Genomic DNA, 22,620 nt, shown 5'->3' with positions numbered 1-22,620 from the left:
TCATCTCCAGCACTCCATTCTCTCACCAAGTTTCTGGTCTGCTCCATGGTCAAAACTGACTTTTCCTCCGCGTCATATTATGCCCCACAGCAAAGCCAGCTCCACCAAATCATGCTGGTGCCTTGGGGCTCTCTCCTGCAAACTCTACACATCTTGTGAGGCAGTTATGTGTAGCCATTCTGTCCAACTTCTCTCTCTTGACTGTAATTATACCATCTTTGACCGTTGCATTACATCACCAAAACAACCATCCCCATGACAGAAGTAATTCTCTTAGATAGCTAGTCAGTTTTATTCTTGTTTGCCTTTCGCATAGTTTTCTCAGGGTTAAATACTGACATTATTGGAGTATATACAGCACCTACTGCCTGCAGCAGTTTCTGTGTTTCTCTCATACCCAACAAATGCTGAGGAGTGCTGGCTTCTCCCTTTGCTTCCTCTTTTCCAGGCACAGTGATGGTAGAGATACAAGTCCACATTTCTGCAGCAAGAATCTGTAGCAAGAAAACGTTGCAGAAAAATTACTAAAATTCTCCATGTGTCACAAGAATCATCATTCCTTCAAAACCAGAACAAAGTAACAGAAACACCATAGGTAATCATGGAAATTTGGAGGGGTTTTTTTGTTGACTGGTTGGTTGGTTTTGTTGTTGCTCTTGGCTGCCTTTTTCACAATAGTTGATCTTTTCATTAACTTCTCAGCACCTAAGGGCTTGTGCAATGCCACCTCTGGCTGGATTATTTCAGCTCTGCCTGCAGCCCTATCATTTATGTTTTGTTTTATCATTTGTTTCAAAAAACCTTTGAAAATGGTGACTGCAGGTGCAATATTCAGACTCTGCTATTTTCAGTGTACTCTAGTGCCTTCCTGTAAAAACTTGATTAACTGCTCACATCCTTTATAAATTAATTAGCAGCTCCCAGAATTACTTTCAGAAAACTTTGAAAATATTTATATGGGTTCTTTTATCTTTACAGTATTTCCATATACTGTCAAATACAATAATAGGTAACCTATGGGTGGACTTACATTCAGCAAGATAATACAATATCCTAAGAAATGTTGCGTCCAGCTGCTAGGAAAGGACCCAGCACACTGACAACATATACAGGATACATTACCCAGATTCTCTCCTGTGCGCACAGAGACACAAGCTACGTGGCCACGACACTGAAGAGCCATTGTGTGTGGGGGCCAGCATGAACCCTCATGTTTAAGCCACATGAGGTAATTATTTAGATATCATTGTCTGAAAATTAGCACCCTTGTCATCCTGCTCTATTAGCCACACTTTCCAAACGAACCAGGGGAGCAGAATGGAGCCAAAAGACTTTTTCCATCTGAAAACACTCCGTCATCTTTATCTACTCACAGGACTCCAGACACAGTCTTACAAGCACTGGTGAACCAACTTCAGCCTGCTTTTATAAATGTAATTTTTCATTCTGCAACTGAAAAATATTTTAAACGTAAGCCGATTCAGGGTATGATGGTCTAGCCTCTGAACAACTGCCTCTCTACATGCAAATCAGTGATCATCACAATAGTCATCTACGAAGGTGGGTACATTCCCTCAGAGGAATTAAAGGTTAGATTTTTTTAAAGGGGGTAAATAAAATAGAAATAAATTTTTAAAAAACCCATCATATTTGTCAAAGGTTTCATGGGCAAAGCTTCAGTTCTGTCTTCCCAGTGGTTACTGCACTGTGCCCCTTCCCCACGGTCAGTACACAGGCAGTGTGCTCCTCTTTGGTGATGCAAGACATTCTGGCGCATCTGCCTTTTCTAATGTTATTATGGGCAGAAAAGTTACTTTTATTCAAGTGAAAATTTAGCAGAAATCAGTATCTCATTCAAGTAACGCTACCAGCAGTGCAACATTGCCAGGTCAGGCAGGAACAAAATGTGTTTCTGCAGCATTTGAAAGGGACATTTGATGCCCATGGAGCAGCCCTGGACCAGAACAACCCCTCTAGTCTCACAGGCCCCACAACAGCCAAGCAAGGAAGAAATTGTGCGCAATTATATTGTCCATTTCTGCTTCCTATGGTGGAAACTGCAGGGAGCGAGTGACATCTGCCCAGTCTGGGATGAGTGGTCCGGCTGCAGGTCAGTGCTGTGCAGGTGCCTCGAACCAGCAGAAGATGAGCGATGGGGAGGATGCTTTAACCTGTCATCTGCTCTCCTACTCCTTGCCCAGGGGAGTTCGGCCACCTCTGCCCACTTTGTGCCACTAAAATATTGCCCAGTATAAAAAGACAGCTTTGCATGGGCCACATCCAGATGGCTGAAAGCCATTTGATGCTTTTCATAGGCTGGACTACTTGGTGTCTTCAATTTCAGTATTAACTCTTCGTTCATTTTGTTCTGCCAGTGCTGTGCAGCATACCACCTTACTTCTCCCTCTCCTTTCCTTTTCTACCAGCTTAAAATATCTTCAGTTTCTGATTTTTCTTCTGAAACGTGAATTAACAGGCCCTATTAACATATTGCTTGTTTTGGTTAGATTATTCCCAGCTGACATGTGTTTTGCTCGCTGCAAACAACAAGCAAAGGGAACCAGGAGCTCTGGGGAAGGGCTATATCAGTTGTACCTGCAGCCCTCTCTTGCAGTCTTGGGATTATCTTTAACACCTGTTATTAGTGAATTCTTCTGCCAAGAACTCTTGAACCAGAGTATGTCACATTCAACCTTTTTCTGTGTGTATTTTGACTTTTTCTGTCATATCTTTTGCAATTCCTTTGCCGCATCACTAAACACTAAGTTCACTAAAAACTGCACTTTGGGATCACATTAAGAAAAAAGTTTGGACAGAAAAAAATAATAAAAGGGAATGTTTTGAAGATGATTTTTCACTTTATTATGATACTAATAATATCAAATTTGACATAAATGGGGAAAAAAAGGACGCAACAAAAGGATAACAAGATCAATAAATGGAAAGAAAAACATTTTCTTTTTGGTTAAGACAATCCTAAACTGAAACAAATATATGTGTTTTTAATTTCAAAGATAACAGATAAAATATTTGGATTTATTAATTCTTTTTATTAGCTTCCTGAACTAAAACACCCTTTTCTTACTCCTTCTCTAATCCACAATCTCCTCACTTTTAATCCTTCAGCTGACTAATTTAGACAAAGATGCTACAGATGGGGAAAACTCCAGTGAGTTCTTCTCTCTCCATCTTCACTTCTACTTTTAACATCGTTTAACTTGCCATAGTTAACTTACAGAGGGCACTGCTTCTAAAACTGTTCATACAGGTGTGTCCTAGATGAGCACTTGAATGAACAGAACACAGACCAGTGTAACCAAGGGCAGGAAAACGTAAAAGCAAAAGTTAAATAAAAAAGGGATGCAGCAGGTGGAACAATTTCTTGTGAGTGCTGTGGACAAGAAATCTCCATAGTTACAAAACTGAAGGCCAAATGTTGTTATGTGTGCAAGAAAAATGAAGAAAAAATACCTGGTACACCCTATGGAGACGCCCTGTCTGCTAATGCGCTACACCTAGCAGAATTTTAAGCTGGACTGGGTGAGTACTCTACAAACATTTCTGCCACTTTGCAATAATGATATAACACTCATCTATGCTACACTGACTTCTTCAGAGATGATTGCCGCTCGCTACAACAAGGGAGAGCAAAAGGCTCTCCTGTAGGCTATATGGCTGTAATACACAGAATCACAGAATCATTAAGGTTGGAAGGGACCTTTGAGATCATCGAGTCCAACTGTTAACCCAACACCACCATGCCCACAAAACCATGTCCTGAAGCGCCACATCCAGACGTTTTTGGAACACTTCCAGAGATGGCGACTCCACCACCTCCATGGGCAGCCTGTTCCAATGCCTGACCACCCTCTCAGTGAAGAAATTTTTCCTAATATCCAATCTAAACCTCCCCTGGCACAACTTGAGGCCATTTCCTCTCCTTCTATCACTAGTTACTTGGGAGAAGAGACCAACACCCACCTCACCACAACCCCCTTTCAGGTAGTTGTAGAGAGCGATAAGGTCTCCCCTCAGCCTCCTCTTCTCCAGACTAAACAAACCCAGTTCCCTCAGCCGCTCCTCATAAGACTTGTGCTCCAGCCCCCTCACCAGCTTCATTGCCCTTCTCTGGACACGCTCCAGCACCTCAACATCCTTCTTGTAGTGAGGGGCCCAAAACCAAACACAGGATTCGAGGTGCGGCCTCACCAGTGCCGAGTACAGGGGCACAATCACTTCCCTGCTCCTGCTGGCCACACTAGTTCTGATACAGGCCAGGACGCTGTTGGCCTTCTTGGCCACCTGGGCACACTGCCGGCTCATGTTCAGCCGGCTGTCAACCAGCACCTCCAGGTCCTTTTCCGCCGGACAGCTCTCCAGCCACTCCTCCCCAAGCCTGTAGCGTTGCATGGGGTTGTTGTGGCCAAAGTGCAGGACCCAGCACTTGGCCTTGTTAAACCTCATACAGTTCATCTCAGCCCATCGATCCAGCCTGTCCAGATCCCTCTGTAACACGCAACAGAAGAGTTGAGGTTTAGGTTTGATAGCTCAATGTGGGTCATCTTAGCAAGCACATGGCCTTCTCATAGTATTATATTGTATTTAGGGATCCCAGACTGACTCTTCTGGAAGCTGTGAGGAAAAATCTCCCAGCAAAGAGGCACTGATGATGGCTCTCTTAGAAAGTCTAAGATCTGTAATCCTTTGACACTCTCTTCTTCTATTTTAAGGAACTCAGACACAGGGGTTACTTAGAGGAATTTAGATCTTAGAGGTTATGTGCAGCAGTTTCAATAAAAAAAGACATTGGTTACACATGTCTTCACATTGAACCATATCAGATAGCACACTTAGCCTTCTATTTTTTTTGTGTGTTATCCTGTGGATTACTAGGCCACATAGTACATTCAATCAAAGTTCATTTTGAGAATATATCCAGCAACTTTGTCTGAAGAAGGAAGGGTAAATAGAAGGAACATCTGGAGTATGATTGGCTTTTTTTTTTTATGATAGCGTTCTTACTTTCGAAGTTGATGATACACGTTAAAAAGCTCTTCTTGTTCCAAAGTATAAAGACCTACATTGTCACTATTTGAGCCTTGTCTTAATCATGAACTGGTCTCTTTTCCCATGACCAGATGAGAAGAGAGGGGAAAAAATGCAAAGCAATGCCAAGAAGTAACATGTGCAGGAAGGGCAAGCTGAGATTGTTTTGTTACATGTTGTTCCCTTCAGGGGTGGTGATAATTGCTTCAGAAGCATCACAATTGCTAGCTAGCTAGACAGGGTAAGTATTTTGACAGGGACATGATTTTACTTGGAATTTAAATGACAGGGTACTTGGATGAGAATGATACTTTATTGCATATAAAATACAGGAAGAATGAGGAACTAATGAAAATGTCAGAGCGTCAAGGACAAAAAACCCTATTGTTAACGTCAAGAGCTATCCAAAAGCCTCTGACAACCTTAATATAAATGATCACTTATTAAAATGTGGAAATAGGAAGAGGAGAAACAAATTTCTTCGAAGTTTTATGGCAAGGCTCCAGCTAGGCACAGTTGTTTCAGAGAACTACACCAAATTTATACCTTTTTGCACTGGGATTTTTACTAGTGTGGAAATGTCACCTTAAATTGTTGTTAAAGCAAAACTGAAAAAAAAAAAATCTTGCTTTTGTAGGAGTTTTTAAATCCCTATAGTAATAGCTGCTACTTATGCCCTGACATAAAGCAGAATGATATGGAAACTGATGCTGCCTTTAGCTCTTTATCGTATTAAAAGTTGAGTCTAAACGATTGCCTCAGCCTTATTCTAACAGTCTCTCTGCTGGGTGTCAGCAGCCTTTGGCACAGAGTGCCTCAAAAACATCAAGATGGAGGGGAACTGGGCAGCAGGCAGCTTCTTAACGGAAGCAACCCAAAATAGGGAAGATGAAGGATGGCGGTCATATCGGAGAGCTTGTAAAAACCTAATCGCAGAGCAGGGAGGAGGAAGACAAGCTCTGAGAGGTGTACGATCAGAGTCCCTTAAGGACCTGGTATGAGCTTGCTGTGACTGAGCAGGAGGAGATGAGAGTGGAGGATCTGAGCACCGGGAAAACTTTCACTGAGAAGTGAGAAGCCTGTTTTAAAACCCCATATCCTGTCTAGGATGAAAAATCCAGGACTTTCCTAAGTGATATTTGTCTCTGTACAAATATCACAAAATCATCCAGGAGTGAAGGCTGCTGTACCCACCTCTTCTGCCAGCTTATACTGTGGGATATAAATGGGGACTGCTATGGGGGAAGCAAGGAAAATCCAGAGGTACCTGCTGTACCTCCTTCTGGAGTGAAAGACATGGTTTTGGAGAGACCAAGGCTCAGGAGCAGGCAAGGGAGGCCTCCGTGGGCTGAGGGTCACTGGTGCTCCAGGATGAGCTGGCACTAGCTGCCTCTTCTTGCAGGAACATCCAAAGAAAGAAAATTCACAGCAAACTCTGATATAATTCTTCAGAAATTCAACAGCAGCTCAGCACCTAAACTTCTTCTTAGAAAATGGCAATTTTTGCCAAATGCACAACAGTCTCTCTGTGCCCCTAAGGTAAATTAGTCACCTATAGGGATTCTCCTTCCTTCTGGTTTATATAACACCTCACACTTTCCATGCAGGCAGTAGACGTACTTAGAAAAGGATTTCAGTGCACTGCAGTACAGCTCCCATTCTATGAAAAGAGATATTTTACCATAAGTATTCCTGATTTAAAAGTTTATGGAAATACAATTAAGAAAGATTTGCTATTATGTTTTGTTGCTGCTGGGAAGGATGCGAAAGGTGGGAATAATTTCCAGCTATAATAGCAGTCATTTCAAGAACAAAAATACATATAGAAAAATGTCATGCATTTAACTGTAGTTGTCTTACTGTTAAAGTTACCTGATTTATCAAAAAGACTACTGGAATAATTCACTATAATCCATTCATATCATATATTTCTTACAGTTCAAATTAAAAATTAAGTAACTTAAAACCTAAATAGCAATTTCATAAGTAAAAAGCAGGGGCAATCTTGAGGGCAAACACAACACTATTTCTGTTTGCTTTGCTGAATATTTGTGTCATCAACACAATGGATATCCATATATCCCCACAACCAAACCACTGTAAAATGAGCAACTTGCCTTGAGGGGTTTTCCTTTGCAATCAGGTATTACTTGCTTTAGAATAATCACTTCACAACTTTTACTTAATAAAAATAATCGCAACTAAATTGGAACTTCATTTCCAGGGAAATCCACAAAACCCAGTGTACCATTATACTAGAGTCAGCTTTCAAATCCCTTAAGGAGCTCTGGCTTGCAACGCCTGTTACTCAGCACTGCTTTTCCTTCTAAAGCAGACCTTCTCTTTATTGACCGCTTGTCACACGCCTCTGGAGTTGCTGCATTTCCTGCACTACTTGCAGTATTGGCTGAGAGAAAACCAAAATATAATATCAAAAATGATGCCACAAAAATTGAATACAATGATCTGGAGCTGCTTTATTTCAATACATATAAAACAGATAACTCGGGTTCTTTTTTTTTTTTTTTTGCTTGGAATATGGAAACTGTCTGATGGCTTTAATAAAAGTATGTGATTAAAATACATCTCTCCTTCTCACCTGCCTTTTCTTTAACCTTTTTTTCAGGTCAGACATTTGGCACCTCTGCTGGAAGGTGAATCCTTTTCCAGGCTTGTGGCAGAGCCGGGGGAGACAGTGGGACGTGGGCAGGCTGGCATGAGCTCAGCCCAGGGCCCCAGTGCTGAGGAGGGGATGCTCGTCACCTTGTGCTACAAGGTGAACGGCTCCTGCTACAGGACCTTACACCCCTTTGGGGTCCAGCTAACCATTTACCTGGCCTGTGCCTTGGGCACCCTGATCACGGTGCTCGGAAACCTGCTTGTCATTGCCATTGTTCCCATTTCAAAGCCCTGCACACCCCCACCAACCGCTTGCTCCTCTCCCTCGCCCTTGCTGACCTGCTCTTGGGGCTGACCATGCTGCCCTTCAGCACCATCCCCTCGTAGAGAGCTGCTGGTTTTTTGGAGACAACTTCTGCAGGCTGCACACCTTTCTGGACACGCTCTTTTGCTTGACCTCCGTATTTCACCTGTGTTTCATTTCCATTGATCGGCACTGTGCCATCTGTGACCCTTTGCTCTACCCCACCAAGTTCACTGTAAGAGTGGCCTGCATTTACATTGGGGTGGGGTGGGCAGTGCCTATGGCTTATACCTCTGTCTTCCTCTACACTAAAGCAATTGCAGAAGGACTAGGCCATTTTTGGCGAGATGTGCCCTGTGTTGGTAGCTGTCAGCTGCCCTTCAACAAGCTCTGGGGGTGGTATTCTTCTTCCCTTGGCTCGTAATAATAGTTTTGTATGTAAAAATATTTCTGTGGCTAACAAGCAAGCCAGGCTGATAAACAACATGAGTAGGAGTATCGGTTCTCAGCCACACGTAGGAGCATCCAAGAGTGAAAGGAAAGCAGCAAAGACTCTTGGGGTAGCTGTAGGAGTCTACCTCCTGTGCTGGTTGCCCTTCACTATTGACACCATAGTACACAAGTCTTCTGGATTTCATTACCCTCCCCGTTCTGTTTGACATCCTAATTGGTTTGCTTACTTCAATTCTGCTTGTAATCCCTTGATCTATGTATTTTCCTACCATTGGTTCAGGAAAGCTGTGAAACTAGTCTTAACTCGTGGGGTCTTTTGTTCCAGGACATCTACAATAGACTTGTACCAGGAATGACCAAAGCCTTCACATGCACTGTAGAAAATATTGTAGGCTATATCATAGCATTTCTCATTAATATTCTTCAACATCAACTTAACTAGTATTTCTTTTCTTATTTTCTATTTTTTTAAAAACAGGCAGCTTAGGTAGATCTCCAGTTTAAATAGGCACGCCATTCTGTGACTCACTTTATTAGGTAAGCATATACCTTATTAAAGTCTTGCATTTGTTATGTGATGCCGACAAGCATTTGAAAATTGACTGCAATCAGCTCCAAAGAGGACCCTGTCCGTACTATTCCTCGGGTATCATGAAGTAGTTGCTGTCTGTTTCTGAAGAGACTTTCTTCACAGGCAATCGTCTTATTTTTGCACAGAGCAGGTGGTGCTGATTTACAAAGTTACATAGATATACATAGAGTGTATGTCAGTTTTTAAATACAAAACGGCATAAGGATGCAACCACAGGTGAGATCAGATATCTACCTAAACTAATGGCTAACAGTAGAGGAGAAAGGAAGGTTATACCGATATTTTTTACATTTTTTTTCTAGCCCCCAGGTACATGCCCCTGAGCCAAAGGCTACATATGGGAGATACTATCCTGAATTCCTCAGTAGTGCCTATTGAAAGCCATGGAATCTTTGCCTGATTGACCTGTGTGTGCAAGGAGGCTGCTCCATACCTTTGAACACCCCTTTTGGTTTGCTCCATATCTTTTCTACTCCTATTGCATAAAGGGAGTTAGAAGAAGGGGGAAGAGGGAGGACAGGAACTGCACTGGCTACTCCAACCAGTAACTCCATAGGTGTTATGATGTTTTATGTTTTGTTCTTTTATTCTCTTTTCCCTGACAATCCTGAGATTCCACATGCTCTTTTGTTTGCTTGTTTCCAAAGAAATGAGTAGGTCTCCCTGCAGACATAACATATGCTTGCACACTTGGGCTGAGCAAAAATGTCAGTGTAGGTTCTCAGTTTTCTCCAGCTATGTCTACGTGCTTTCACAAGGTCAATTTTGAAACTATAGGTGCTGATGAGTTGAGATCTCTGTTCAGCAGTAAGCTGCATGGTAAAATTACTATTCATAAGGGAGTTATTTTCTACCTCACTATTATGAAAATTTTAACAGGAAAAAAAAAGTATTAAACAGTAGTAACTCTTTATACAAAATTAACGAGTAGCCAAATAACAACTCTAATAATTTTGCCTTCTTTTTCTGTTAATGGTATGTAAAACTATTACTAGGTTTGAAGTCATTCCACCCTATAGTCAGATGCATATTTTCTGAGTGAAAACCACCAAGGGACCAGCTACAGAAAGCATGTAACTAACAGTAAGAGACCAGCAGATGTCCCATAGCCTACTGAAAAGTGTCGTCAATTTTTCACTACATGCAGCAGGCAATTGAATCAGGCCCTACCTGTGTAAGAACAAAAGAAAGGAATCGCACAGCAGATATTCTGTAGGAAAACAGTGCAATACAGTGATTGTTGTAGCAGCTGCATATCTTAATGTATGCAATAAACTAAATGGTAAAACTCTTTTGCCTCTTTTTTATCTTATCATTATGTTTTTTGCATGGCAAGGACAGTTTCCTCTACTAGTACAAATGAGCTACAGCTTCGGGGTGTTGTAATCTCTTCTGCCATCTGTTTATCTCAAACTCCTTTTGGTTTTGTCCACAACCTTAAGGCCCCAGTCCAAAAAAATACCGGTATTCAAAATAATTAAACGAACGTATGTCTGGAGGAAGGAGAAGAGAAAGAGGGGTTATGTGTTATTTTCAGGGATGTCCTGAATAGAAAGTGACCATAAAGTCTTCGTGGTTTTAAACTGAGACATTTATGAAGCCTTATACCTATAGCTGGAGTGTCATTCAATCTCACTTCATTCTCCCAGTGTCTGATATACCCCCAGTTTGCTATATTAATTGTTTCTTAGGACAGAAGACAAGGCTTCTTCTACTGTTCTTCTGTCTACTCATGTGTAGCAGAAGGTAAAAATCTGACCCCTACTGCGTAACAGCTGCAGACTTTCTATAAGGGTACCAAACCCAGGGACCAGGCTAAAGAGTGAAAGGGAGAATCGGATTCTTAGAAAAACTCAGGTGCCAAATTACCATAGAAACATATAGGAAAGATATGGTACATCTTGAAAGATCTAGACTGTGGGATGAGTTTCAAGATTAAGACTCTTAAATTTAATGTGTATGGGTAGGTGTTTATAATTATGGTAAATGTCTAGGCACTGATTATAGCTACAGCCAGAATGGCTGTTTAAACTCAGGCTGTAGTCAGTGGATATTTAGGATATGAATCATTTGCCCAGTGCCACCCAAGGTGCCTTAGGGAACCCGAGAAGTCTACATGGGGCTAGCATTCAGCACCAATGATGCAGCAGCTGAGAACCAGGGAGACACATCTGGGCATCTAAAATGGCACTAGATACCAACCTGCAGGGAATCGAGCTTAAGCAAGGGATATAGTGGAAGTTTAGACATTTAGCTATGTAGAAAACTGCAAGGCTCACAGTCATGTCCTAGGGGCATCTTAACAACATCTTTCTTTGACACCTTTTGCTCTGAACTCACTGCAGCCAAAGCAATAGCGAAAGGAAATTTCCACTGAGTTTCTAGTTGCTTTTTGAGGTATTTTCTACCAGTCCTCAACAGATTACAGAGGGGTATATGCCATGAATATATTCAACTGGCTGCTTCCTTTTTGAGTCCCGTTGCATGAGCTGTCTTTATAGGCTTTTTTTCTTCTGTGGAAGTGGATGAGCCTTATTCCCTCAATGGGTTACCACCATCTATGCTGCAGTATAAGGACTATGCCATAACAATGGGTGATTGTTGCTAGATCTCCTTTTTGGCTAAACAGCAGGCTGGAATGATGGCTAAAGGAAAACGCAGAACCCAGGGTACTGATGTGTACAGTGACAGTGGCAGAGCAAACAAGTGAGAAGGAAAAGCTCCTAAAACTCTGTGAGTAGCCACGATCGCTTTCCCGATTTTCTGACACTGCATTTTGCAACTATCAATAAGTGATGCTTTCCTCACCTTTGTAACTCCCCCTCTGTCCCCTTGCCTTTGACATCTGTTTGGTTTACACAGCCATATTCTGTCAGGATCCTTTTGTGTGTGTTTTTTTTTTTCCTCCATGGTATCAAAAAGAATGAAGGCAATTATGAATTGTAAAAGGAGGAGGAGGAGGTGTAAAAAGATGAAGATTGATTGCTCAGCAATGACCTCATTTTCAGAATGACAATCTATTGGATTCTATCAGAGCTAGCTGCTGACCTCAAAGTAAATTTTATTCTTTTTAATGTATTTCCTTCTGTAGGTTTGTGTTTGTTTGTTTGAAGAAAATATTGACACTTAATTTTATGCCCCTTAGAACTCTTCATCATTCTAAAATGGTCTGGATGAAGTTAGAAAGATTATATATTTGCAGGTACTTCTTAATTAAAGACTGGGCTTTGAAATAATAATGTCATCTCATTTCACTAGTGCAGATGAAATTATATTATGATCTTTGAAAATTAAAGAGAAAGGCAAAGAAATTTTTGAAAAGAAGTTGCCAGTAAACCTTCCTTTTTTTTTTTTTAGGAAACATTATCAATGTTTGGAACAGAACTCTTCTCTGTTTATTTAAAATGTATGCTATCATGCTAATTACTGCTGCTGGAAAGCATGTACCAGCCTAAATAACATGCAAATGATCAATACAGTCTTTTTGAACAAATGGGTTTTACAGGCCATTCTGCAGTATAATTCACCCATAAGGTTGCTTAAGCTGGAAACCATCATCCATCATAATTTTGTACAGCATTGGGTGTAATAGAAACCTAATCTCATTTCAGGTTCTGGACTGGATGTTTTAATTAAATTAGCAAATGGAGATGACAACAACAATAGCAGGAATTCTTCCAGCTGGTGGAATGCATCAGTAACAGCCACCTGGGAAGCTCTGCCAGGCAGTTTGCCATCGGTAGCGAATACTGGCAGCATTGCTCTTCCTAGCTAAAGTTAGTGAAATGCGATAGCAGAGAATTAAATTTGCCCATAAGGTAAATTGCACACCACTTACTTAGGCAACCGCTCATGCCTTGGAAAGAGGACACTCATCAGGAATACGAGGACAGGGTTGGGCAGCTTCCCTCTCATTTCATCATGCACCATTTAGGCATGGGGAGCTGTCACCGGCAGCCCCAAAACTTGTGCCACCCACCCTGCTGGGCCCGTGCGCCTGCCAGTTCGGTGCCAGGGCAGGAGAGGGAGGTGGGAGGCAAAAATAGAGCATCAGGAAGGTGGAGCAGATTTGGATACTGGGCTAGGAGGAAGGTGTGCCCTTTCAAAATCACATTGTGCTGCTTTTGGTTTAATTTCCAACTCTTTCAAACAGCAGATACCATACTGAATACAGATCCTGAAACAGCGCGTGTTTGAAGTGACATCCCTTTTAGCTCAGGTTTACATACACCAACAGGAACACCAATGGCACATACTCTGATTTTCAGTTAGTGAATATCCAGAGCATCCTTCATGGTGCGCTCTACCTATGCGTAGCAGGGTCTCAACATTTCCCCCTTTCTTTTCTCAGAGTTTTCCTGCTTCATTTAATCAACTGAAATCTGATCATGCTTCAAAAGCAACAGGAAAGGTCCGTAAGATGATTCTGAACTCAAACCCCGGGTAACACTGGTGCGGGAGCTCTAGAAATAAGCCAATTAAACGAGCTTAGAGACAGAATAGTGTAGCAGCACTCCTCTTCAGCACCTCTGACAATAACACTTAGAGACAGCTTCTTTACAACTCCTGTCCATGGATTACACACCATTGAAAACATGGTTATTTGCTAGCAAAGGAAAGCATGCAGAAACCGAAGGAATCCTCCTGTTTTAGATAAAAGGGTGAAACAGAGCACCTTCCCCCAGCCAATGGCTTTTCTATCGCAGTTAACAAAAATCTTCTGAGGACATACCGTGTTCTTAGCAGTATCTGATCAATAAATAGGACTTTCTGGCTGGTCTCTTAACTGTATCTTCATAATTTTTGCATATGATTAAAGAGACCGTTTAAATACTTTCATAGTATGGACAACATTTTAATGAAAAGTTTGGTTTATGATCCAGCTTTTCCTCCCAGGCTGCGGTATCTTTGCTCTACAACCGGTTACTTTAAAGCATCATATCACAAAGATTGTTAGTTATTGAACAATAAAAAGTGGATGCTGATGATAAGTGAGCTAACAGCAGGTAAGCACCAGCATTTTATTCATAAAACATCCAGGAAAGTGTTCAGATACCTCTTTTCCATAGCACGAGAATGAGCATTGATCAGTGATGACTGTGAATTACCTCCAAGCTCCAAAAAAAAGTAACCACACAGTGACCTCTACATAAGGTATTGTCACTGACAAAGGGCCACTTCTCAACATTTTTAATTGGAAGTACATATTTGAAATCAGATAGCAAAAGATGCATTGTTTTCTGGAGAAAAACTGGCAGTGAGCTCAGCTGAAGCTTTATGAAGTAAGAGTGATCAGGCTCAGTCAATAGAGTTTATATGACAGACACTTGGAGATAAAATCAAGGCGAGGCCTTAATTCAGAAGGGACGTGCATTATGCTCTCATACCGTCTAGTGGGATCACCTTGGATCAGCTTCAGTATGTCCACAGCACGGGGGCAAACACCTGAGCGTGTAGCAGCGCTAAAATCACTGCTAATCAAAATAGCCTCTTAAAACTAGAATGAAGATGTACACAGCATTCCCGTAGGAAAATAGGCATATCAGAATGTTTTTTCCTTAACAATTTGTGAAAGTGAGAAAAGGACATTTCCAAGGATCATTTAACATACGCACTATATGTAGGCATACTTCAAGTCCCGAAGTTGTCTCTCCATTCAGCACGCTTTGAGCCACGTCAAGAACTCCCTATGTGAAGGGTAGTCTGTCCGCTTCAGGCCTTTAACTTCACTGTATTGTGCTGGCAGTTTATTGGACTTGTCTTGTCAGTGTTATTTGGTTAGGATGTTATTAAGGTTTCCAATTCTCTCGTTATTTCTGAAACTTAGCGATGACTGAGATCTATGCCGAGGCAGACGCAAACTTGCGCTTCCCACCTCCCGCAGCTCCCCGCGCCAAGGCTGGGCTTTGCGGAGGAGCCAGCGTTCCCAGCACGCACAGGCGGGCCCTGCCGGTGAAGCGGCCCAGCCCCAGGGCCCCGGCGACCGTCTAGCCCCACTATTTCCCCTGTGACGCGCTGCGGAGGATGCCGAAGCGCCCCAGCTGCTACGCAGGCGGCCTCCGGGCTCCGCGAGCGCTCCTTCCCTGGTAGCTGGGAAGAGGGGAGAGCGGGTTTCCTCACGCCTCTGCTGCCGGCGCCGCGGCTGCTGCTGCCGCTGCCGTCGCAGCCAGGCGTGGCCGGCTCCTCCGACACACCGAGGCCGGCGCCGGCAGCCATGTGAACGCACCCTTCCTCTTCCGTTGTTCGTGGCGTCATTTGCCCCTCTCTCGGCTAAATATTGGAAATCTCTTCGTTTAAAGGCACCTTTACATACATACATACATACATAGAAGTATGTGTGTGTGCTCGCGCGCGCGTGTGTGTGTATATATATATATATATATACACACACACACACACACACACATACATACATACACATTTAGGTGAGTGCCCTGGGCCCCCTCCCTGCCCTTGGCAGTGGCCGGGGCCTATCAAGGGCGGCACCCGCCCCGCCCCGCTCAGCCCGCCGGGAGGGGCAAGCGCCGCGGTCCCGCCTCCCCACGCCTCCGCCGTCACGGCGGGCCGGGCCGGGCCGGGCCGGGGCCTGTCCGCAGCTCCTCGCCGCTCCCCGCCCTGCCGCCGCCGCCCGCCGCGCCCGGTGGGAGCAGGTTCGCCGGGGCTGGGTAAGAGCAGCGGGAGCTCTGCTGGGGCGCTGGAGGAAGGGGCGGGCAGGGCGGTGTCCGGCCAGCCGGGAAGGGGTGCTAGGCCGGGGGAGCCTGTCAGAGGGCAGCGGGAAGGGCCGCAGCGGGCCGGCGCCGCAGTGCCCCGCGGGCCCTCGCTGGGGTCGGGGCTGTCCTCCCCGGCGCGGCGCTGCCGCCTGGCCGGGGCGAGCGGGGAGGCTGTGGGAGGGAGGGGGGTGACCGAGCCACGGTCATCGGTGGGGTGGGTAGGGCCGGGGCCGCGGGGGGGGAGGGAGGGCGCGGTTTTGGGAGTGCGGTCGGTTGTGTCACCACCACCCTCCCCTCCCCCCCACTCCCTCCCCGTGACATCCCCCTGGTGTCATGGCTTGGGGCTTGACGCTGCCCGTGATGTGCCAAGGAGAGACCCGGGGCCTCCAGCTGATGTTTTGCAGCCGCTGATGTCGACTTGTAGGGTAGGATGGTCACCTTCACTGTAATGAAACGCTCTCCGTGCTATTCCAGATCCGAGGTGAGCAAGGCATGTCAGCAGGAGGAAGGGAGATTATCGAAATCACCTATGTAAATAGCGAGCCCAGGCCTGGCGCGTCAGGCCCCTGGCCTGACATTATCACTGCTTTCCTGGTGAACCACTTGCCACCGCATCAGCAGTGGGTACTTCTTGAAACTGTAGAAGGAAGTGGAAGGTTTTGCTCCGCTTTGCGTGAAATGCAAGGCACTGCTTCTTAATTGAAGCTCAGTGATAAAATCCCAGCATGCTTATTGCCAGAAGTGATGCGCTGATGTGTGGTGACCCCCTCCACTAATGAACAAGCCGAGAGCCATGACGGCAGGGTGAGCGGAGCCCTCCTGACCGATCATCGTCCAGGCATGTTTTACCAGCAGCACAGCCCTTCTGCCTGGAGCTTGGGGTTTTCTGCAGGTGTTGTTAATAGAAAAGAGAAGGGGAAAAAAAAGTTATTATGTTAAAATTAGAAGAATGTGATGCTAAACGGTGGCATTGTTATAAACTGTGTTCTCTTTATGAAGACATCTCTTGTAGTCTTATATCAGAGTATTAAGTAGCACTCTTCTTGGTGGCTTACACTGAAGTTGAACTCTTTGCGGGGTGAGGGGAAGAAAAAAAGAGACCATGAGCTATATGTAGTCATTGGCACCCTGGCAGGCCTGAGGGAGACTCAGCATCCAGTGCAGTTGTATTTTGTGCAAAGATAGTTTCTCCCTTGGTTTATTTGATCTGAGCACTTGGTTCAAAGTGAACAAGCTGTCTTTAGGGAGATTTGGGTGAGAACATGTAGCGTGCTAGATGTCCTGTGGTTCTGGTCCATCATCGTTTTCCCATGAGATGTTGTTTGTCTGCCAGCAGCACAAGAAACTTGGCACTTCGAAACAGTCATCTCAGGTCCGTTTTCAGCCTTCCCCATTCCCTCCCCTCCCCAATGGTTCCAGTACCCAGTGTTCATTTTCCTATTCCTGCTTCATCATCAGGCCTCTAAATGCTTTGTGCACTCCTAGGAAACATAATCCCCTTTCTTAAGGCATTTCCCCGAGAACTAATATGTTCTGTTAGGCTTGTGAAAGTTACATGCTTTGTTCACCTATTTCATTATAAATATTGGTGTGGATGAATTGGGCAATGATAAGCATATTCTTCTTTTAGCCATATATGCTGAGCATTGGTGATGCATTAGGCCTAATAGTATTTCAGGCTTCCATAATTTAGTTTTCCGCACTGGGCAGTTCTGAATACCACTGCTTTAAATTACATCTTTGTTGGACAGAATCGTTTGTGGGGAAAATGACTAAAACACTGACCAGTGGCACAATCTAATAATATTTCTTTTATTTGTAAAAAAACCCCAAACTTCTAGCCGTTACACGATGTAAGCTGGTTTTGGCATGTTTCAGCATGACTAATGTGGCAAGGCTGAGGGAATTGGGGAGAGTGGAATAGAAAATTACCTTTTGACATCTTTCATGTTAGTGTTGCTGTGTTAGAGCAAAAAGCTTTTAATAAATTCTGCTTGCTTTTCCCTACCCAATATATATTTAAGTTTGACTTCTACCTGAAACTAGATGATAAAAGAAAACTTGGAAACTACTTTTTTTTTTTTTTAAGAAGGCAGGAAGGAATTAATTTCACTGCTATTTTGTTTGCATGTTTATTATGCTCCATAGTTGGTTTTGTATTATGGAAGCCCCCGGCCTTTGTGGTCCGGGATTCCAGCACATTAGGAGATATAAAAGTACAAAGTGGAAAATAATGGTCTCTATCTCTAAATATTTTAGCCTAAGTGTAAGGGGAGAAAATAATAAATCCAGAAACAAACTTAACCTCCCTTATCCCCACTACAGAAAATAGTGACAGATTTAATGCTTACCTGTATATTACTAAGTCAGTTGCTATGAGTCGATTATGAGAATCCCTCAGGTTCTGTAGCAGGGAGTACGTATCTAACAGCGTACAGTCTGCCCTTTATTCCAAGACCCTTTTTTTTTTTTTTTTAAAGATAATTTTACCTGCTGCAAAGTTACTGCTAAAGTCAGCAGCAGATGCTGTCTGAAGATGGTAATGTGTTTTAGATTGCCTTAGGTAGGTGCCAGAGTCACTCCACAGGTGCACCTTGTCTCATCTCAGTACTTGGGTGGTAAATCCTGCTGAGGTGAAATAGAATGAGCAATGTTATGTTGTGGAAATCTTACTAATCATGGCTGTTACCATGATACAAATTTTCTGTATCTAACATTGTGACTGGCTGCAATTTTTTTTTTTCCAAAATCTTTCTGCAGTTTGTAATTTTTGCCTGTGTTTTCACCCTGCTTGAAGGAATTTGCACTTTTTTTTGACAATAGTTTACAAAGGAAGTCACATTTAGGAGTCGTTTGGGAGAAGTTTTGTTTCTGTGACCTTTATTTAGAAAAAAAAAAAAAATCACATACAAGAAAGCCCAAAGACTTGTCTCTGGATATTTAAAGGCATTAAATCCTATAGATTTAATTTTTCAAGCATTTCCATGGAATGCAGCACTTACTTTTTGCTTTCTGAAAGTTAAGGATCCATGTAAACATTTCTACATCCTGATGCTAAAACATTGCTTTGTTTTAAATAGACTAGGTGCTTATTGACTTTAGTTGACTGGAGCCTACAAAATATTCACGTGACTGCTGCTTAGATCTAACACGTGCTGCGCTTGTCACGTCACATCGTTTTGTCCTGATGAAGCTTGCAAGAACGGCACTGAGGAGCCATTATTTAGAAATAACTGGTGGGAGGTCCCACTTTCTTGTCTCTGCGTTCAGCAGTAATCTGACTGGAAATAACCAAGGGAAAAGCAGCTTTTTTTCCATGCCTGACAAACACCTTTCTAGAAAACAGGTTAATGCTAAGGTTCATTTTTCACTTGGGCATGCAGTGACAGTGTGATGCAGGAACCAGTTAATGCAGAAATTAGGAAAAATATGTAGCAAGCTTTCGAATTCCTTAAACTTCTAGTATGCACAGAGAGGTGTTGCTTCAGTGAGTGTTGAAGTCTTCTGATTCTTTATTTCATTTGTGCCAGTAGACTCAGTTTTTCAGACTTTTTTCAGTAACTTGACAAGCTAAGGTGCCACTAGGTATGCTCCCATTCAAAGACAGAGATGGTGAGCAGAAGATAAAAGGTACAATCAAATGCCCATGCCCGACCGAAACTTTTAGGGGAACTGAAGACTACCACAGATGCAGCTCTGTTCCAGTTTGAATGCAAAGTGTACTTCCTTTAACTGCACCAGGTTATTAACTTCCCCATTTAAAAAGTTATGCAGGCAATAATGCCAAAATACGTCATGGTGAAGTAGGTAAATGTTGTGGAAGTGAAAGGGGGTAATTTCTATGGAAATTCAGTCTTGATGAATGCTCCTGTCACCTTGGTATGGAAGGAAATGCTTGGTGCACACGTCTGTTTTGTTTTATGGTGGTTGAAACCCTGACCTTGTCAAAGCCATTAGCAAGACTCCCGTTTGACTTCCCAAGGGCTCAGCTATCTGTGTTTTCAGAGGAGTTTGAATACCTCAGTGCTAATGAGTGAAGGGTGTGTGAGCGAAGGTAAGGTGTTTGTTCAGTTCAGATGCTTGTGTTGCTGTGAGAACGAGAATGAGGAAGAAGTTCACACTTCCCATTTAAAAAATAATAGTAAACAAATACAAAATTTTCCTTGTCTTTGGGCCGTTCAGTTTGTTTTTTCTTGACTTGGGGAGTTCGTGTTGAAGACCAGGAAGTGATGAGAGCTGATGGCTGACCTCTTACCTCTTCTTCTGACTGTTCCCCAGACCAATAGCTTACCCTGTCACCAATCTGTGTTATTAATATTCTCGGGAATAGCACTGCTAGTGGAAGAATTTGTATGGAGTAAAATGGCTGTGGATTTACACTGCTATCCTACAATTTTACTATAACTCTCGATTAAATATGTGTGTTGATACAAAGAATTGTATCAACAATCAGAGAGATCTACATGTTTAGCTTTTTGTCTACACTATATCCTGTGGACTTTGCAATCTATCCTCTGAATATCCGCTCATTATGTGTTGTGTTTGGCTGCCCAACTATGTAGCTAGAAAGATGAAAAGCTCAGTTATGGGTATTGTACAATCTGTACATTTGTCAGTATAGTGCAGTGTAACTTGTTTAAAGATACGTATGGTTACCTAAAAATTTTCAAGACAAAAAGGAAAGTCAATCAGTGCTTTTGTCAAGACTTGGATGAAATATTCTGTGTATACCTCTTGACTGTAATGCTGCTGCTGAGAACAGGGTTACAGGCAGCTGTCTGGTGAATACAAATATGAAGGGACTAAAAAACAATTGTGAAGGACTATTTCAGTTAGTTCTGTAGCCTTTCTACACAAGGTAATTTGGTCTCTTGCTGTCTCTTCTGCTGCATTTGAATGCTTAACTTTTATCATTAAATTTAACATACAATATTTAACTAAAAAGTGTTTTTAGCTAGTGCTAGCATTGTAGTTAGCACGCTACTAATGTGTCTAGAAATAGTGATAACTTTTAAAAGAAACAAACAACATCAACAGTTCTGAGAAATCTTATTTTTAAAACTAACTTACTTTAGGTGGTTTCTTTGAGCTTTATGCCTACAATTATATTCTCTGCTAAACTGATAGAATTTCCTTACTTAGTCAATACACAAAGGCATAGAGCCATTTATTCGCTATAAAGTTTGCATGGATTTTGTCTTGCAGTACAAATTCAATGCAATATTGCCTAGAGTTTCCAAAAAGATCAAGGGTTGTTATGCCAGTCTGGGACCAGGTAAGTAGGATTTAGGCTGGCTGGCTGACTTCAGACTTCAGTCTGTGACCCAAAATAACTTTAATCTGCATGTGGTACAGACAAAGACAGGAAACAATACTACAGAAAGCTAGCATGACTTGCGGGCAGTTGTGCAGCAAGTAGAAGAGCGCAAATACACTCTCTGTCGCCTCCTCTGCAGTCAGGTTGTTCATTACTAGGGGACACTTCAGGGCCTGAAGGCTCCAAGCAGGGTTTGGGGCTCTGGTGCAGCAGACATTTCAAAATCATGCAGGGTTTGTCTTCATGGTAGCAGTAGCTTGTTCATTCAGCACAGGTCATGTAACCTGCAGGGCAGCAGGGATGAACCTTCCCTCCTCTGCTGAAGTTCTGGTGGGATGGGTCTGACCAGTGCAATGTCTTGGCAGCTTCACTGGAGATCATTTTATATCATAGAGACGTGAAAACAGTCACGTTTGAAAACAACTAGGGTGTCGCTGCATTGTATTAATACAGGCATTTCCAAAGGTGGAAAAAAAATATATTTGGCAACAAGGACTGTTGTTTTGTTGTTTTTAAAAAGTTCATAAGGACTTGAGTTTGCAAGCTGTAGCACAGCTGGTACCACACTTGACAAATCAGTCGGCCTTTTCATTTCCTTCTTCTCTGTTTAAACATTTAAATGTGCTTTCTCTCTCTCCGTGAAGTTGAGTTTTAGCAGTGTCTGTTAACCAGAAGCTGACAGGCTAGGAGAAGAGGACATTGCTTGGAAGGCACGTGGTTTGGGTTGAACAGTGGAAGTGCGGGGAACTGGTGAGGTTAAAATGTTGAACCTGAAAGGTGATGTGCAGGAGAATGGAAAGGATAAAGTTAAGACTAAGCACAGCCTGGATGAAACTGTGGTATTGTGTTGGATGCACGTATGCTTGATTAGTCTGTGTTCTCGTTGGAGAACAGATAAAATGCCAGTACTGACTTGTGTGTGTATCCTAAACTATGTCTTGTTAATTTAGATGTAGAGTATCTTCAAGCTTGTGCTGAAATTTGGTCTCTATGGATGGAAAGCAGGCTAAGACATCTCTAGTAGTTACGTGCTGCATGATTGTATATGTGTGCTTTTAGGGCAAGTGTATTTGTGTTGTCAGATTTTGACCTTTTTAGATAAGATATGATAGTTCATATCTTAAGGGTGCAAAAAACACCCCTGAAAATGTTTTTGTATACTCAAGTTGTTGAAAAAATGAGTTCATATTAAGAAACGCAGTAGCTGAAACAGGATAAAGTGGCAATTTGTAGAATTCAGATGAAACTAGATTACAACAAAAACTGGAATTGGTACAAATGACTGGTGTTTCAAGGTAATTGAGTGCTGCCTTCATTCTGATATCTTGTGTGATATCTGCTGGATTTTTTTCCTGTGGTTTATACATGCTAGGTTTTGTTGGTGGGGTGGGTGATTCACGATATGGAAATAACCATATAATTGTTTTGGGACATAATTCATCAGAGGATTTGGCATTGACAGATTTAAATGTACAGCTCTTTTTCTGGAACGGCAACAAATGAAAATGCATACATTTTCTTTGCTTACAGTGGGGAAAATATGTAAGAAGTTTGACAAAGTGTGTAGTTTCTATGATGT

The 22,620-nt window shown here is 42.7% G+C and overlaps 1 protein-coding gene across 1 annotated transcript; it reads left to right on the top strand.

The window, feature by feature from the left end:
* Positions 1-7,465: 7,465 nt before the first annotated feature.
* On the top strand, positions 7,466-8,778 carry LOC309403029 (trace amine-associated receptor 5-like; the record flags this gene model as incomplete). Its single annotated transcript, XM_081997018.1, is given in 7 exon segments — positions 7,466-7,940; positions 7,943-8,041; positions 8,044-8,367; positions 8,370-8,417; positions 8,420-8,586; positions 8,588-8,633; positions 8,636-8,778. Coding segments are annotated over 7 exon segments (1,005 nt in total). The 5' UTR covers positions 7,466-7,762.
* Positions 8,779-22,620: the final 13,842 nt, after the last annotated feature.

The sequence above is a fragment of the Phaethon aethereus genome, assembly GCF_964289735.1.
Source record: "Phaethon aethereus genome assembly, chromosome: 3".
Taxonomy (NCBI): Eukaryota; Metazoa; Chordata; class Aves; order Phaethontiformes; family Phaethontidae; genus Phaethon; species Phaethon aethereus.
Note: the sequence above shows the minus strand (reverse complement) of the source record. Positions and strands in the feature narration are given on the sequence as shown.